Source organism: Carettochelys insculpta, chromosome 6 (assembly GCF_033958435.1).
Source record: "Carettochelys insculpta isolate YL-2023 chromosome 6, ASM3395843v1, whole genome shotgun sequence".
Taxonomy (NCBI): Eukaryota; Metazoa; Chordata; order Testudines; family Carettochelyidae; genus Carettochelys; species Carettochelys insculpta.
This window is the reverse complement of record NC_134142.1, coordinates 90,396,558-90,409,392: the sequence shown is the minus strand read 5'-3', so window position 1 is coordinate 90,409,392 and position 12,835 is coordinate 90,396,558. Positions and strand designations below refer to the sequence as shown.

The 12,835-nt window shown below is 47.7% G+C and overlaps 1 protein-coding gene across 2 annotated transcripts in view; it reads right to left on the bottom strand.

Annotated features, from left to right (window-relative positions):
* Positions 1-4,669: 4,669 nt before the first annotated feature.
* The window catches only part of LOC142014649 (transmembrane protein 263-like), a 348,901-nt gene continuing 340,735 nt past the window's right edge, over positions 4,670-12,835 (bottom strand). For both annotated transcript variants that reach the window (XM_074997545.1, XM_074997546.1), the window contains one exon: positions 4,670-5,237. In XM_074997545.1, coding sequence (XP_074853646.1) covers positions 4,951-5,237 — 287 coding nt within the window. In that variant the 3' untranslated portion in view covers positions 4,670-4,950. The remainder of the gene's footprint in view (positions 5,238-12,835) is intronic.

The following is a 12,835-nucleotide window of genomic DNA, read 5'->3' as shown; positions in this document are numbered from 1 at the left end:
CTGATGTTATTCATGGGCTGCACATAGCAACTGCAGAGCACTCAATGCCTGCAACTGCCTTCACCTAACGCAGCCTTGCAGACACCGGTCAGTTCCCAGGCTGTGGTGCCTCACCCTCAGCTAATCCTGGGATGTGCCGTCTCTGAATGGCTACACCAGAGATGAGGGGAGCTACAGGTCCCAGGAGCTGCCTGTGGGTCACACCCTCCTTGGCGGGAGTGGGCTGTGTGGCTGCAGAGATGCCATCGGGCTGAGATCATCAGGACCCCCGTGACCCACACATCCACACAGAGAAAACAAGCAGTCCTGGGCACACTGCTGTAGAGACAAGGGCTTTGCCTTCTCCTCCTTGTTCAAAGGCCTAGCTGGGAAGAGGGGCATTGGAGTAAATCTTGATAAGAACCAGACAGCCATCAGGACACACACTTTCTCCAGTTGCTATAGCCTGACACATCGGCCTTTGGAGTCTAGTCATGTGACTTCTCCTGGCTCTGAACAAAACTTGACTACCTGGGATTTTAAACCCATGGTAGGAATCAGGTTTAAATATGTCCTCTGAACTGGTTTCTAACAGTTTGACCAAATGAGTGTGGCTGAGACAAAGTGGCTTTGGAATCACTTTTGAAAACCACATTCTAGTGCAGGGGTCTGCAACCTGTGCCTCTGGGGCCACATGTAACTCTCTAAGAACTTCTTTGTGGCTCCCACTGCTGTACTTTTTGCTAAATCATGAACGTCTAAGAGCCCTAAAATGAACAACTCATATTTAAATAGCAAACGACACATAATCTTGAAACGTTGGATAACTTTCCCCTACTGTCCTCCAGTGAGAGAGAAGGTTCAGGAGTGAAAGTCAGGAAGACAGTGGTACAAAGACACGTAAAGTGTGAGGAAATAGATATGTAAAAAGTTTGTGAACATCCTGCACTAAACATGTATCACATTATGAAGTACTGTATGCGAACTGGTCTTAAAATAGGGGTTACAGAAAGTATGGTTTGATGGTATTTATTGAGGACGGTCTCATGCACTGCAGCTCTTGAATTATTGAATTTTTTACCAAATTGGACAAAATGGCTCTTCTTGCTGTTTTGGTCACTGACCTCTGTGCTAGTGTGAGTGGGGAGAGAGATTCAATATTATTTGGTTCCCTGACACAAGAACAGCCTTAATGGGTTGTCTTTCACCAGGGGCCAGTGCCAGATGCTTCAGAAGGGATAAACAGAACAGATAATTCTCAGTTTGTGACACATGGGCCCTGGGCTTGATCTCTGATTTCTATTGAACTTCTAATGTCTTTTCTTAACAGTATTATTTTTGTTCATTTCCTCCCCCTGTAGCCAAGGACTGACCCCAAAAGAGTATTTAGCCTCAAATTTTACTGTAATTGACATGTAGAGATGCAGAATATTCCCAGAAACACTACCAAAAACCAACCAACCAAATAAACCCCAACAAAAATCCCAAACCAAGAAATAAATTACAGGGATTTCAATTATAGAGAAGAAAAATATCCCCTTGAGCCTTGGGCATTGCCTCTGGAATGATGCGGGGTGGGCAGGGCGGTCAGGCTGGAGGCGTTGCTTAGTGTGCGGGTGTTTCAGTAGAGTTGGCTTACTCCAAGGGGTGAGGGTGTCTCAGACAGATACGTGGAAGGGAAACATCTGGATCCAGAGGTGGTCAGCAACATCCTATCCCTGGCAGCTCCTCTTCCCACTTCTGTCTCTATATTTACACATAGCCTGTACTTTATACAAGTTATGTCAGGATGATGCAAATATAGACAAGACACACTCCCAGGAGGTGCAGACTCGGAAGTGACACGGAGACTTTTCCACGCGCAGAATGCCTGGACATGCACTGCCTTGTTTTTCCCATCCAGAGAAGCTGTCTGAGCAAGAGGAGCTTCTCGTAACTCCCCACTCATTTCAGGGTCACATGGTGGTGTTTTCAAAAGCGGCTCCCACTCAGGTGGTGTCCGGCCCCAGGAAGAAACGACAAGCAAAGGCAGAAATGGGGAATGAAGAAGGAAAAGAGAACAAAGAGAGAGACACGGTGGGGCTTCTGACACATGGTGTGGAGACTTGCTGAAGGCTGGATGAAATGAAGCCGTGGTCGGGATCTGGCCCATGGGTTGCAGGTGCCCCACCCCTGCCCTACAGGGAAGCCTGGGAAGGAAAAGGTCCTGTTATCCATGCACTAAATAAGACCTGCTGTGCTGGGAGCTGAGGAGGAGTATGGCCTTCTGTTCTCCTTGCTTAGCAAATGGATCAGCTGGCACAGTCCTGCTGATAGCTTAGTTAAGGACATTTATTAGCTGAGCGGTCAGAACAGGATTTGGACCCACTGTGAAATCAAATGAGAAGAATTGGGTGCACCTGGGGGAGAGTGAGGGAACAGGTGGACATACAAAGCAAGCTGACACCATGCTTCACTGAGTACTAAGTCAATGGGAAGAGCTAAGAGCCTTTCCCAGGGCCTGTCTAACTGCTGAAGAATATTTCAGCAAAGTATAGGCAGTGCATGCATGCACACACCATGGTGGTGTCTCATTGAAGTTGCTGTCTTCACAGTCAAACCCAGCACATCTGTGTCAGTAAGGTCTTCAGGAAATACCACCAACAAAGCAGTTTCCCTCTAAAAACAAAGAAGCAGGTTAAGTCACTTTCTTTCTACCAAGAGCAACGTACAGTGGAGCTCAATTAGTTGTTAGTACCACCAATAGCAGGGTCAGTGCACAGCATTAGCAAGGCAGAGATCTCCTGAAATGCAGTTTTTCTAGTGAAGAGACACAGTCCAGTCAAATCAGTTTTTGTCTGTGTATTTCATAAAGGACAAGCTCCAAAGACATTCACCGGTGCAAAACAATTAAGTGAAAAAGGGGGTGTCCTTGTACTTAATTATTCCTTGGTATCAGAAATACGCATAGAGTCACTGTCACAGCACAAGAACCAGGCAAAGAAACTGACTAGGACCAGGAACTTCCAAAAGGAGCAAAGGGCAAAAAGTAAACAAACAGCACTAGGCAGAGAAAGTAAAGGTGAGTTTTTAACATTCTTCTGGTTTAATAAACTATTTGGCAACACAGGGGAAAAAGAAACATCTTCTAAAACATGATTTTTATTCAGACAGCGTCCCTATATAAAAACTATATGCCGGAACTGTCAAAGATGCATATGTAAACAGGTCTGCAGCAGTGACACAGTTTGGTTTACCTGGTTGAAAACATGCCTGCAGATGACATACACCCATGCTACTATAGGTGCATATTTATAAAACACATTGCAAACACCATGTCACTTTTCTATGTACCCCAAAAACCTAACAATCTAGGCAGAAAACCTGACAAAAGCCAGGAGAGGCAGAATTAAGGATGGAACCTGGGGCATTCCTTATCCCATTAATCCCGGGGACTGCAGAGGACTCACAGAGAGAGAATCATATGACAGCTGGGACATGATGAGGTGGATTAGGATAGAGAGGCAGCAGCAGACTTTGCTTCTGGGCTTTTGCTGAGCTAAAGAACACAGGGGAACTATTTAGTACCACATGCGCAGTCTACTGAGGCAGGCTAGAACCCCATGAGTAGAGTGTGGTGTATGAATTGCTGATGCACTGTGCACGCCAGCTCTAAGCTCACCTGCTTTTGGAGTATACCCTCACCGAACTGGGAAACCGCTCACTACAGCAGGCTTGTATGCTCACCAGGATGCCACCATGCCACAGGGAGCTGTTATTTGAGGTGCCAGCCCATTATAAGAATGGTGCTGTAGACCAACCCCTACTTCAGGACTGAAATGAGGTGCAGGACCTTGCTTTTCCAGGGTTTAAAATCACACCCTGAAAAGCAAACTACCTCTCCCCCCCAAACATCTCTCTTTTAACATGGCTGAGGAGCAGTACCCTGAGCAAGACATGGAGTCACACAGACTCTGCTGTGCATGGGACAAATGCCAGTGTCCTCAGCAGGCTGCACCAGCTCACATTAAGGCCAAGTTTGCATCACCTGTGACAGAAGCATCGCTGCCCCTTACTGCTGAAGCAGCACTGGCTAACTATTCCCAAAATATTATGGCAGCAGTGGTGCCTTCTACTAAAATATTACAAGGGCCTGGCCTCCCTGCTGTGCCACTGCCAAGTTGCATCTGACTCTGGTGCCATGTTGACTTGGTACTGCCTCCTGCCAGGCTACAGACAGAATTCCTTCTCCATCCAGCCCTAAACTGGGAAATTGGCTTCACTTTCATAGCCTGAACCGTACACTACACTCTTGTGACATCACCCTGGGAGCTGCTCTGCTAGGGGCGAGGGTTCTCTCCTCAGAGCATGCACCTAGCCTGAGGGCAGAGCCAGGAGCCAGCTTGGGGAGTGAGACCTATAGACAAAGGGATATGGGTACTCCCTTTGATTTCTCAGGGGATTTTGGCAGGGTGGGGGGCAGGGGCAGGGGACAGAACAAGTCTTCCTGAGCCATAGTCTCTCTTCTTTATGTTAATGGGACTTTCTTATAACAATTCCCCTCTTTTCCCCCACCCCAGCAAATGTAAAAAGAACATCCTCCTGGGCCCTGGAGCTGAACCCTAATGAAATAAAATGAACATCAGGAGCGTATGTGGGCTTCATACTGGAGCACTGTTCTTCCCACCCACCCCCTGCCACCTCCCAGCGCCCACTCCCACTTGTCTGCGCTTGGGAGAGCAAGAAAGAGGACTGAAACTGCAGGGCAGAGACAGCTGTGCCGTAAAGCCCTCGCCCCAGCAGTGGTAGGAGTGAAAGGTATTTTCAGTGACTCTGTGAGCGCTGAGCCAGGTAGGTGGTGCTGAGTGGGCCGCAGCTAGAGCCTGCACCGGTGTCCTGCCTCCTCCCTGAGGCAGCTGTTTGCGGTCTGAGAAGGTGCTGTGGAGAGGGAGCGTATGGGCCTGATCTTTCGTAAGGAAGCTGCAGTTGGGGTTAGTCAGCCTTGTCCTTCTTCTTTGCGGTGAAAGGGACTTTGTTGGCGACGGCACTGCCCACAGCTCCCACGCCGCTGGTCACAACCGAGACGCCGCCCTTTACCAGTCCAACGCTGGCAGCAGGGACGCTGGTCACCGCTGTTTTGGTGAGTTCCAGGCTCTTGCTGCCAACCCAGGCAACTCCTCCCAGTGTTGCGCCCACAGCTCCCCGGGTGATGCTGAACAGGCCTCCTGTCACTCTCCAGATCACTCCTGCCTGCTGTTGTGGATGATCCTTGCTAGAGTCTGCAAGGAGAAAGACAATGATGGAAGCAATTAGAAGCATTGTCTCCTAAAACTCTTCTCCCAGGCAGCTTTGGTCAATTCTAACTTTGCAGGGCTCTTTACCACTGCAGCACAATAGGAAGAGGCAGACATCCCCCCGTACCTAGAGTCTTCCCCAGGAATACCTCTGCCCCTCCCAGCAATGTCCAGGACACTAGGGCAAACAAAGACGAGGGTGCTAGAGAATCAGGATTTACACAGTTGCATCCAGGCTTTGGAGAAGACTTTGGAGAGTGCTATGTGAATGCCCATTCTGTGGGGAAAGACTCAATAAAGCCCAGTTACGTAACCGTCGAATCTTGATGTCTGCATTTAAGGTGAACCCAATGAACACGGACATAATTCCTCTCCCCTCTACACCGGCAGCTGCAGGCAAAGCAAAGGGCTTGCTGGAGTGAGAGGCCAGAACTGCCGAGCTGTCGTGGCTGAAACGCCATCTGTCTGCTGGGCACAGACAAGTTCTCTCTCTCAGTGGAATGTGTTGTGTGATACTGGTTAGGTCCAAGCTCGTGGGGTTCTAACCTTTCCCCTCTGAAGTTGTCTTCTAGCCACCCCTCTCAGCGTGTGTCCACTGCCAGTCCGGGACACAACCTACCCTGAGGTAACTGCTTGTTTGCAGAGAGGTGGGCTGGGTTAGGTGCCATGATTTCTCATTGGCAGACAGCTCTGTCCACGAGACCTGTTGCAAACTACCAGAAGAAAACAAAAACACAATCTTGCAAGGTAGAAGGCAAAGCTCTGCCTCAAAACACTGGCACTGTAAAGCCCTGTCTAACCCAATGCCCGCTCAGAGGGTTGACAGCTAACAAACATGGACTCATTTTGATACAGCACAACCATGCAGCACAAGGACTTTTATTGGGATGCATTCCTCATGTTTTGGGAAGTGGGGAATGGCAGGCTGCTGAAAGCCTGCATAACAATGATGTGTCTGCTCACAGCCCACGCCAGGACTCCTGTCAGAACTCATCAGTCACTTGGCAAGGAGAAACACAGAGACTTTATAGCACCGTGAGGAGCTCAGCAGAGAGATCACTACTGCTCTACAGCTCATGGGACATGCAAAGTAACCGCCTTGGAGACAGCGCCACAAACAAAAGGCTGAGCGCATTAAGAGCTGTTCAGCAGGGGAATCCCCACCACATGGCTGCTATCTGTTCCTAGCCACTTCCCCAGCGTGAGAGCGGTAGATGCGTTACTGATTCCAAAATGGCACAGGCAATTCACCCGCACTGACCTAAGTGGCAGAACAAAGGAAGACCAGGTTACTGTAGCTAATTGACAGCTGCTGGTTTGCTGTGGTCTGTCTCCTTGGATCTTCAGAGGGATTTTCATGACTCACGCATTAGTTGTGCTTACAGAAACACACCACACTCTAATGATTGCTGCTCCTTTAAGAGGGAGCCCCTGATCTATTTACTCTGCTCAACTACTCAAGGGTGTTCCACTTGGAATGCTAATACTGTAATATTTCAGGCAACAGAAAATTCTACCTGGAAACGTCCCTTTGATGTTGCCACCCACTTTCATTTCCACTGATTGCAGCCAATATTGATGCACTCAGTGCATTTCCTTTGCCAGCAAGTGTAGGGCTTGGGAACTCCAGAAAGCAGAAACTGAACAGCTAATAGTATGGATATAGCCTTTGGATTCTGCACGCCACAGAGGAAGGAGACATGAGAGCTACACCGACTAAGCAAAACCCACTCCACTCCCTGGTACTTTCACATTACACCTTCCACTGCCATACATGTTTGTTTTGTCCACTTGGTCCATTTTGCCATTCACTTAGACTGTGAGCTATTTGGAACAGGTTGTCTTGGGATTCTTTGTAATACCACCGAGCACAAAGAGGCTCCTAAGTGCTGCTGGTAAATCATATTGTTGAAAAAAACCTGAAAAAACAATATGCCAACAAACTGCAGCGACAGTCAGGGACAGATTTAGGCCATGGGAGAACTGCCCTGTCCAGAATTCTCTACATGCACAGCTGAAGCAAGGATCTGGCTCTAACCATGGAGATTCCTGTGTGTTCCACATACTTCAAGCAGACCTGCAGACTGAAGGTCAGCCCACTAGGCCAATGACTGACAGGCTGCAGCATGGTCTCTCCTTGAGGAGGGAAGTGGTTCTGATGCTTTCACAAAAAATAACCTTAAGGTGTTTTTAGAACTGGGCTCGTCCCCGCACTTCACCAGGTCTCTTACTTGGCATATGCTGGAGCCTTCTTGAGTAGGCAGTTTTGGGTGTTCTGATTGCTTTAGGGACGTTGCTTGGGAGGTGCCATCAGAGGCCTGCGGCTGAGTCCTGAGGCAGCGTGCTTGCCAGGAAGAGTCGTTGGTATCAAAAGGTATTTGGATCCTTATCTGACCTAACCAGTCTAAAAAACTGGGTTAGAATAAGTTCTGTGCATGATCTCTGGTACAGTCTCAAGTCGTTAAAATTCCTGTTGTTCTAGGGGACAGTCCCTGGCCAGTGGGTCATTGCCATAGGACAACACTGAGGTTTTGAAAGCAAGACACTCTTTTCCTTGCGTCAGGAGCAGCTACAGATTTCAAGACTCCGTTTTTGATTTAGTTTGAATCCACTTCCCTCCACAATAACTGCCTGTCTGGTGGGGCAGTTTTGATGCTTTGCCTTTTCACATGGACTCGGAAAAGCAGAGATGTGTGGGGAAAAAAGGAAATTAAGAAAAGAAAAGAAAATTAACAGAAAGTTAGCCACACCTTAGAGCAGGTCCATTCTGAGGGAGAGGTGGAAACTGTTTCTGTTTCCATTTTATACTCACGAGTATTAACCCTTCTGTGATGGGATGGGGGTCACCAGAGGCTTATATTCATTCCACAGGAGTGCACTACCTGTGCCACCTTCTCTAGACATGAACATCAACGGGCCCACTCATCCCATCACAGTGCAGAAGCTCAGGACACTAAGCCCTCTAGTAGGTCTGCACAACAATGATTTAGCTATGGAGCTGGGGCTTTCACGTCCTGTTGCTATTTCCAATTAACGCTAGAGTCAAATCTGTCAGGTGAGATATGAAACCCTCCAGGTAAATGGCCTGGGGATCGGTGAGAAGGACGCACCTGCATATGAGCGTTGAGATGCCACACGGCCTGCAGAGAACTCAAAAATGATGGCAAAAGTGTCAGAAAGGTAACACCAAAGCATGCTTTTAACTGTGCTAGGCACAGAGTCAACAATGCTGCAGCCAGCTCTAGGAATCCCAGACTTGCAGAGCACCAAGGCTTAAGTAGCTGACAGCACTTGGTTTCTACCTTCTTCATGTGTTGCTTTACTTTCATATGCAGCAGGAAGTGATGGTGGGACCCTGACCCTCAGTAAATTGACAACTGCTCCAAGAGTCAGTGTTCTTACTTCCTACCCCCAAGTCACTGAGGAACCAGTGCTGTGATACAAACTTCAACTAAGAACAGATTAATTTTTTGACTCTCTCTGAAAACAGGGTTAGAGCAAAATGCAAGGGACAAAGCCCAGCTCTGCCCAGTGAGCTGGAGCAGATGAGACTATGCCAGGCTGGGAGCAAGCACACCCTTCACCCCAGTCAACCTGTTTAAAGCTCACTGGCTGTCTCTGGGTAGCTTGTCTTCAGGACTGCAGTAAGCCCATAGTAAGCTGTCATGTAAGATAAGCATCAGATTTACAGTGCAAATTAGTTTCTCAGACAATGGAGTGAGCTACGCATCTTGGTGGCACAGATGAGTCCAGATTAAGAGAGAGACAGACAGCAGAGTTGAAAATACATCAGCTAATCAGTGAGACAGAGACACGGCCAAAGCATGGGCAGAATTCTGTTCCCTGGAGCTTGCTGAAGCCTATCCTGCAGATGAAAGTTCTTCACCATCTGTCAAGCCATTTCCTTTCAATCAATGACCTGGCCTTTCCAAGGATTCCTTCAGCTTCACCTGACCTCAACCCAATTTAGGAGAGAAGGAAAAAGACAGGCAAAAATGCACCCTGCATGTATGATGATTCTCTACTTTGAGGTCAGCTCCACATACAACAGACTCTCAGCCAGGACCTTTCACAATCCTGATTGCTGCCTGCAGAGAGTAGGGAATCCATCCTGCTGGGTCTGGAGACAAAGCCACAGTTTCTGACCCGATAATGGAAACATGAACTGTAAAGCGCATATGAGGAGTGTTAGAATGGTGATGTGCATATCAGAATTGACAAACACACAATTTTCACAGCAAATGCCTGGGGTTTGGCATTCATTTATTATACATGAAATGACAAAACTGTACGCCATGTTGGTGCTGAGTGCAGCAGGACTCCGGGCTACCCCTTCTCTTGACAGGTGAGATGATGGACAAAGAAACTCTTGCTCCTTAGCAGGATTTGTGCAAGTTGTACTTGCTGCTTACCTGTGACAAGAGAGCAGGGGCAGGGATGAAGCATGATTAGGAATGAGATACCAGGACTTTCATTTTTAGGACATTGATTTTAACCCAGTACTGGGCTAGAGGGACAACCAATCACTGTTAGGTAGCAGGTCTGTAGGAATAAATAGGGCAGGGAGTCAGCTGGTTACACATTGTAATTTCAGCCCCAGTGCCGATTCGCTAGGCCATTTTGGACAAGCCGCTTCCTCCTTCTGTGCTTCCGCAATGTGGCCAACTCTTAAGATTGATCAGGAGGCCGATGATTATTTGCGTTTTTCTTAAAGGCCCTGCTTCTGGGCTCATGTGAGTATGCATGAAACTTTTAAAAGAATACATTTCTAGAGTTCATTGCTGTGTAGAATAGCCTGAACAAAGGCTCCAAAAGCAGACTGCAAATAAAATAATCCAAAATAATATGTTTTGTGCAAAATCTCATGATTTTGGGCCGACCTGTGATTGATTTCAAGTGTTTGGCAATACTGCATCTGTTTCCCCATCTAAGATGCAGGGACTGGACCTGATACTTACCCACAACTCACAGGGATATTGAGAGAGCTAAATAGTTCATACTGGCACAGTGTTTTGAATATAGAAGTGTTCTGCGTGCGTCCTCACAGCTGGTGCTGATTGGATCACATTTCTAGTCTTGGCAGAGATGCCGAAGACTGAACTCTCCATTTATCACAAGGATGTTTCCAGTTAGAGATCAGGCACGACGACAAGGCAGAAACTTGCCCTGCTGCTTTCTGTGTTGTGTCTGTTCTAGGGATAAACAGAGTTTCTGTCTTCAAGATTTTTCAGTCTGACGATGCACTCTTATACGAAACAGCCTCCAGAGCAGGCAGATGAAGCAGAGTCTGATGTGTGGGCACAGGGGTAGTTGTGTCTTACAAATAAGACCACAGCTCAGGGCTTCGGACCTGTGAAAAGCTCCTGTGCCTGGGACACAGCCTAGCTTTACGTTTCTTTGGTGCAGCTCCCAGAGTCCTGCTTGGCCCATTCTGGTGGCTTCTGTAACGAGCCATAGCACCACCTTGCGGCCCCCAGAAAAACTACAGTTCATTTCTCCCTCCCCACTGTGCTGTTGGGGTTTGAGATATCCCAGTGCTGAGTACAAGGGTTTGCTATTTAAGAACTAGCTCTCTGTTTGAACAGTTACGTTACGATCCTGTCCACAATCCCATGATGCAGCTGAATGGAAGCTGGCTTGCAGCCTCAGCTGCTTGGCTCTTCATAGGCCACTGGTATCCAGCGATGAATGTTGCTGCTTTCCACCAAGCTGGTTGCCACCAGCAAGAGTCCCAGAAATGCCAGCTTGAGTTTTCCCATTGATTTTTACATGTTAATTCACAGGGTGTGCAATCAGCGAGACATTCTTGCCACTCCCTGCCACTGGCGGCTTGGGAGGCTGCTGCTCTCAGCAGAATGGGGACAGCTGTCTCCCAATCCTGGCATACCAGAGGGCTTGTCACTGGCACAATGAGCTTTAATTGTTCCCTGCACATGCCTTGTGAGCATTATTAGATGCTGTAGTGTCTACCCTGAAGCACTCAAAGCCAGAGATCAGGAGGGGTAAATCTACAGTGATGTGCAAGGGCTTGCTTTCCTCTGCTGAGCCTTGTGGGTGACGCAGCATAAACTGCTTTGGAAGTGTGGGGCTCTGTGTTGCATTTAGTCTTTGCTGTGCATAAGGAACTGTCATGGTAGCCTTCAACCAGGGGATGAATGGGTGGTTCTGATACATTTTGGAAGGTGTTTTGTTCCTTTTTGATTCCTGATACACTATTTCAATTCCAGCTCCCCACCTTTACTGCTGAAGTCCCACCTGCAAAGCACCTGGCTACATTACTTTGGTAGGCTAGATGTGACAAGGGTTCTCATCTTTCTAACTGCTGATAAATGAGCCCTCGAGGCTCTGCTCCATGCCTCATCTCTCCCACAAAGGCCCCATCTCTTCTCCATCTCTTCTCCCCAAAGTCCTCCCCATCACTTGCTCCTCTCCCCTCATCACTGGATTGTCCCAAAGCGGCTGTCTGCAGGGAAGAGGCCCCATCTGAGAAAGGGACAGTGTGGATTAATTCCTCTGCCTCACCATAATCAGACTTAACATGTGGGTGCCATCTAGAGTTGCCAGGTCTCCTTTTTCACTGGACTTCGTTGAAAACTGGGCACCTGAACACAGAAGCCAAAAACAGGACTGTCAGGGTAAAAGCTTAACAAATGGCTATCCCAGAGGGGACATCAACTATAGCATTGAAGTAGGGATAGGTCAGCTCTTCAGCACAGGTAACATTCCATCTGCAATACAAAATGTAAGTGTGTTCAGAAACAGCCAAGTAGAAGCAACATTGTCTAGGGCTAGGACACAGGACTGGGGCTCTGGAAAGCAGGGTTCCATTTTCAGTTCTAACACTGGCCTGTTTGTGACCTTGGGCAAGACGCTTTTCCTCACTGGGCCTGAGTTTCCTCTTCTACTGTTCGTCTGTCCCATAGATGTCACTTGAAAACTTGATGGTAGCAACTCTCCCTCCTTTTGAGTTTGTACAGTGCCTGGCTTACTGGAGCCCTGACCAATCTCTGTTGTGGCATCTATACACATTATAATACAAATAAGCAACATCTCCTACCACATGGTAGAGATTATAATATAGATATCTGATAAGCTTCCTCCAACACAAGACTTAGCATTAGAAGGAAGGAAATCCCAACAAGCCGTTTCCTATGAGGGCCTGCAGCTCAGAACATTTCCTCCTTTCCTCAGTGTACAATGGATGCAGAAGGCCAGAGCTTGTGTGGGTGGCTGGGCAGGTCATTCAGGTACGTACAGTTTGTCAAAAGACTGGTGAAACTGTGGAAGGAGATATGTAAAAGGATTCACTTTAATTTTCTTTTGAAAAATTCGGAGGGGCACCCAGTCACATCAATGCTCACTCTTCCACCCACAATCTCAACTGCAAGAGCGAGCCATATTAACCTATAACTAAAGCATATCAGAGCAACGAGTGGCATCTATTAACTGGACTTTACCATAGGTAGTGTCCCTCCCTCTCTTACTGTAAGCGCTAAAAATTGCCTTATACATAGCCTAGCTGAACCAAATTTTTTTCAGTTGTCCCAGTCTGCCATCAGCTTCTCTTCCGTACTCAGTCTCTG